At 45.6% G+C, this 6,000-nt stretch overlaps 1 protein-coding gene across 1 annotated transcript in view; it reads right to left on the bottom strand.

Moving 5' to 3' along the window:
• Positions 1–5,999, bottom strand: part of TTC9 (tetratricopeptide repeat domain 9) — a gene marked incomplete at its 5' end in the record, with an annotated part of 35,535 nt that extends 29,536 nt beyond the window's left edge. The window contains one exon of the mRNA XM_004681730.2: positions 5,702–5,999. Within this exon, the coding sequence (XP_004681787.2) occupies positions 5,702–5,999 (298 nt within the window). The remainder of the gene's footprint in view (positions 1–5,701) is intronic.
• Position 6,000: the final 1 nt, after the last annotated feature.

Genomic DNA, 6,000 nt, shown 5'->3' on the forward strand with positions numbered 1-6,000 from the left:
TTTGCACTCACACATTTTTGAGAACAGTATTACTGTGTATTGCTCCAGGTCCAGAGATAAATAAGTCTATACGTGGGCTCTATTTCCCAGTTCTTTGGTTGTCTAGGACATATTCCTACAAACCCTCAATGAAGGGTCCTCAGAGGTCCTGTCCCTGCTGCACGGGATCTTACAGTTAAGCTACTCAAAGCAGGGCTCGATTCATTCCTGAAAAGTTCTGCACTTTGAGATCCCTCCCAACTGCAAATTGCTGCACCCATAGTGAGTAAGAATGCATCTCTGTCTCCTCTATCCATTGTGGATTTGTCCTTTTATCCTTTTTATAAAGTTCTATTTCGGGCCCTTACTTGAGGTGCAATGGGTTAAGGCACATCACTATGAAACTAGCCACTTCAGAGAGAAGCAAATTCAATCCCCTGCCCAGGAGGTAGCCCACATGGCGCGGCAGACCTCTCCTGACCGGCCAGCTTCTCCCCTCAGCAGTGTACTTCCTCGATCTGCCTGTTCTGCTGCCCACTCTGTCTCTGGTAAAACCTCTCACCACCTCTGACCTGTACCCCAGTTCTGTATGCATAAATAAATAAATAAGTAAATAAGTCTTTAAAAACAAAGAAGTTCTATTCATTTAGTTTCCAGGTCTTCTGAGAAAATTATTCTATATATAGTTGTAGATCTGTTGTGTGGGTGGGAGGAGACTGAGTTCAAGTTCTTTCTGTGCCACCTTCTTAAACCGGTGTCTCTCTGATGAACACCTTAAGATGAAGATCCTCTTCTTTCCCCTTCCTCTGATTAATTCTTACCCCAACAACTCATCTTTTGGCTGCCAGTTTACTGCTTGTCTCTAGTTCTTGACCTTCTTTTCACCACCTAGTTTTTGTATTTATAATTCATCTATCTTGTTCCTTTTCCTCTCTGGTTCAGATCAGTTTAAACTGAACATTCTCTGTCTTTGAATCTCCTCAGAGTCTATATCTAATTTTGCCCACCTCGTCATCTTCTGGTGTTCCATTGAGGGCCAGGTTTAAGAGTGAGTAATACATGCGGTTGCATAGGACCCAAGCTCACAGAGGCCCTGAATTTGGTTTAATGCTCTCTCTTGCCTTCCTGAAGTTCCTAATAATTTTATCTTTGATTTTTCTTTTGTAAGTGAAGCCCATGGGATAATGGAACATGAGTGTGTACAGGGGAGGCAGACACAACCAGTCTTTCCAACTCTGCTTGCATACAGCATTCATTATGTCCCTTGAACACAAAATTCTAGTGGATCCACAATGTATGAGAGTTCAGCAAGGTCCAATTCAAGCACAAGGTGAGAGTGTTCATTCTATCAGACAGCAGGTCTACTGACAGCTCCAAGAACCCATGCTTTTCGTTCAACTTAGAATTACTTTAGATGTGAAAAAAAGAAATAGTGTTCTAACATACACATATGACCTAAAACCCCTCCTCATATTTTATCTCATTCATACACTTCCCTATAAAAGATGACACTTCTGCTGAAAATGATGACATAGAAGGAGTCATCCACAGAGAGTCAACATGGTAGAAAGTATGCATATAAAGAAGTGAAATAAAAAGTTGAGTTGTTTATATCAACATCTCCACTCTTGTAAGAAAACCATCACATGCATGTATAATCTACAAAATGTGATTTATGCTTTTACATATAAGTTAAGTGCTCTTAAATTTCCATTTAAAACTCACATTGCATAATATAAAGACAAACAGTAAACTTTATCCAATAGTTTAAAATGTTAACTTTCTCATAATGGCATTAAATAGCAAATAATAACACCATATCAAGTCAAGAGAGAGCCCATGAAAGAAGAGAAAAACCACTATCTTTTAAGATCTTAATGACACAGTCCCCTACTTTTTGAACATTTTCATGTGTACTAGGCCCCACAAATTATGTAGCCAGTTCTGGTCACATAGCTTCAAGACATGTCCACATGTTGGCTGTCAACTCAGGTTATATAGCAAGACCTGAGAAAGCTGGTTCACATCCTAGGCCTTTCCCAAAGTGACTTCTCTAGGCTTTGTCGTGGCCCTGACTTAGGACTTCAACTGAGGATGGGTATCTATCTCTTTTGTAATATAAATAAACAAAATAAAATCGTCAAACATAGTTCTATTTGTATGGGAAAAATGGTGGTAAATTGATATATAGGGGTTTCTCTGAAGCTGCAGGATAAGCCAGGCATATGGGCATAAACTGACCCTCATCTAGCTTTCAGCCACAATGTCAGGCCCATTGAGACCACCTCCACTGGTATTTAAATTTCAAACATAATTTGGAAATGCTAACAAAATCATTTTGTATTACAACCTTTTGGTCCCATCCTAGTTGGGGTTACCCAACCCTATAGGAACAGATATAGAATAAAAGTCTGTATCCTACAAGAGGTTCTGCACAGAACATCCCTAGCCCTCAGGGAGTCCTTGTCTTGTTCAAGGTCAAAGGACTTGATCAACAAGCCAACACATCCTTCTTTTGCAGATTTGGTGAGATTCTTACATCTGTCCAACTAGGCCAAAATATATTTTCACATTGTATCAATCATTTGAAATTCTGAAGGGTCAAGATGCTTCCCATTCTTCTTTTAGATTGCCTAGAGAATAAGATATATAAAATCACACCGAGGGGTCTTTTACCACTGGCTAGATCTCTCATAATCAGAAGGAACGTCAAGCCAGAAGACACCATAACCGCAAACACTGGGCAAATTGCCAGCACAGACTTTATGTGGTCCCCTCAAGCCACCTGAATGGGCTTTTAGTTAACATCTCTTAGTACCCTAGTTGCTGCCTTACTATTCTTTTGGCTCTTGCTTGCCAAGTACACGAGTCCACTAAATCTAGGTTTTCTCTAGAAACTTCACAATAGCCTTTTGTTTGGTGCTGAGATGTCCTTAGCAACAAAACCTAACCCTCCAGGGACTTCTGGGTTCATCCATGTCCCTTCTGAAACCAAACCTCACCTTCTATACACAGCCATTTAGAAGGATTCTGGGGGGACATCTTTAGGCTGTTCCTGCCTGTAGCTTCTGGGCTGCTCAGCCAGCACTGCAGCCCTGATGTGAGGGTCATTGCCTTTCTGCCAGAATGCACTTGCAGTCGCTGTCTCCTTCCTTTTAGAGGGCACCAGGAGAGTCTGTCCTGTGGGCCAGGCTGCACTGTTCTGGCTCTAACAACAAACAGCCGTGATCATCTTTCCTTCCTTTTCCATCAAATGATAATTGTAAACATGCATTAAAAATGTTTATATTGCCATATATAATAATTTTTATGAAAATATTTTAATGAAATTGCAAAAATGTTTTGACATAACAGTGGTGAGACTAAAAGGACACAGGAGGCCCTGAGTTTTATAAATATTTTATATTTATGTATAGAAAAAAATACAGGAAGGAAACACATCACAATGGAATTCTTGTGGTGGTGGGGTTAGAGGTAATTCTGTATTTTCTTCTTTAAGCTCTCTGGCATTTTCTCATAAGCACTTTTTTCTTCCTTATGCAAACCTACCATACTGGGAGCTAGCCCCAGCAGGGTCTTGAATCAAGGCACAGTATTTCTTTCTCCTGGTTTCCAAGGCTGAGATCCCCCATAATCCTTTTCCAACTGTAGAGCTCATCTGGAGCCCACCTGAAGCAGGACTCAGTGGAGACGGGGCCCAGAGGACACTGACCATGCATCAAGGTGTGATGACAAGAATACTGATTTTGGAGTTGACCAGTTCTGAAAGCTCAGGGCTTTTTACTCTGCAAAACTGACGATCACATTTCTTTCATCAAGTTATTTTAAAGGTTGAAAAACACAATGTATACAGCACTGCTCCTAGCACTGTACACACAGAAAATTACTAATAAGTGGTGAACACTGATGAAAGCAGCAGAGGGTGAAATCTGTTATTGTTACTCTCCATTCTGTTACCACTGAAGTTTTCCAAAATGTGTGTGTGTGTGTTGGGGCCTGGGGAGGGCAGTGATGGAGATGAAGCAGCTGTCCAGATCTCAGCCCCACTCTGTCTGATGAGGCCTGACCAAGGCCATGTCTTTGGTTTCACTGTAGAAAATGTAACCACTTCTGGGGTAGAAGATAGGCAATACTAGCCATAGGCTGGCAGCCAAAAGCATGGGAGAAAGGGCAACCCTAGAATGCCCATGAATAATGTTAGATCGAAGGCTGCATTAGTGATCCAGAGTGCCTCTTCTTCCACCCAGGGCCACTGTGCCCTTTAACTATTCATCAGGCAGTAGGAAGTATGCCAGAGACTTACAGGAAATAAACGGGAATCAAGCTGTATCTTGTGATGGGTTGAAATATTCCATCTTTGCTGTACGATTCCCTTATCTGCTGCTGATATTTCTGGTACTCTATCAGCACCCCCTTTTCTACAACTGCTACTATTACTATTAATGCTTGAAGTGTGTAAACTACAATTTACAAAGTGACTCGCTGGCCTGGGTTTTGCCTCATTAAGGATGATCCTGGCCGTGGCTTTATGGGAAAGCAGAGGAGGGTTGGCACTAGGAATCTTAAAGGGAACAAGCAGAGATGCACTTAGGAGCTGAGCCCAGGCCCCAGAGGCGAAGACCATCTCCAGTCACACCCAGGCACTCTCCCATCCCCCTCTGCTCACCTGCCCAGAGCTACTTGAGGCAGTTTTCAAGGGCTAGGCTTCAAGAGTGAAGGCCTTTTATTTGGTCAGAGGAGCTGGGCCAGGCCAAAATTCCACCAAAAAAGGGGGGGAAAAAAAGAAAAAAAGCCCTTTTTTTTTTTTTTTAATATAAAGCCATCATCTCTGTCAGTATCTTCCACCTTCTCACAAGACAGTCCTGAAAAGCCCCAGACGTTTCCTTTTTTAGAGACTTTCAATTTCCTCATGCCAAAGTTTAATTTTAAAAAAAGTGTCTGACTTACACTTCAATCCCCAAAGTGAAATCTGGAGTGCATCCCAACAGAAGGTTCCCTTTTGCCTCAAACCTAGATCCAGCTGTGTAAGGACCAATGCTACACGGATTGAGCTGAGGGCAGAGAAAGAAGGTAGCACAGCTCCCGGCGCAGCCTCCGACTAGCTTCCCCTCTCCACCTGACAACCGGGGCCCCCCCAGAGCTCAGAGAGAAGAAAGTGGCATTTTGGAATCCATTTTGCTTAAGATGCTGAAAGCATTGTGGCAAAATGCCCTGTGCTCCCGGGGCCAAAGGAACTTGGGAAAGGACCTTACTCAGGTCAGTCGTAGGGAAGGTGAGGTTCCAGCTCTGGCGTCAGTGACACCTGAGAGGAGCGCCCACTGGTTGTGGATGGGTGCGGTGGCCCACCGTGTGCGCTGCTCCCCGTATTTTGGCCCGGGTCCACTGGCGAGCGGTAGTAGTAGCAGTTCCCGCTAGACCAGCTGTCGGTCCAGTTATTTAGGGGCTGGGGGAGGATTTACGATGGTTGCGCGGGCAGGGACGAGGCATGACAACGAGTTTTGGACGGTATCATTCTAAAAGTCACACTTTTTCCAAAGCGCCTCCCTCTGAGGCTGTCCCTTCCACACCAGAACGGTCCCGGTGGGGGAGTGCGCGTGGCGGGCGCGCCGCAGTGGACGTCTGCGACCGGGAGGGACAGGGCCGGGGAATGGGGACCCACGCCGGGCCCGAGGCGGCCGGGCAGGGAGAGGAGGGGCCGGGTGCGCGGCGCGCCGCAGCTCACCTGCCAGGCTGTTGTAGCAGTCGATCTCGATGGCTTCCACCGTCTTGCTCTGCTCCTCGGAGAGGCGGCTGGGGTTGGGGACCCCGGCCGGGGAGGCAGCGCGCGAGTCCCGCTCCCGCTCCCCGGAGGCCGGCTGCAGCCCCTTCAGTTCCAGCAACGCCCGGTGGTATTTGCCGATGGCTTCGCGGAATTTCTTGTCCTTGTAGCACTGCGCCCCTTGGCTCTTGAACTCGAGCGCGCGCCGGATGAACTCGGCGGGTTCGGCCGCCGCCCCAGGCTGTCCCCGCGCCGGGGCCCCG

Source organism: Condylura cristata, unplaced genomic scaffold, assembly GCF_000260355.1.
Source record: "Condylura cristata isolate star-nosed mole 26May11 unplaced genomic scaffold, ConCri1.0 scaffold00013, whole genome shotgun sequence".
NCBI classification, from domain to species: Eukaryota; Metazoa; Chordata; class Mammalia; order Eulipotyphla; family Talpidae; genus Condylura; species Condylura cristata.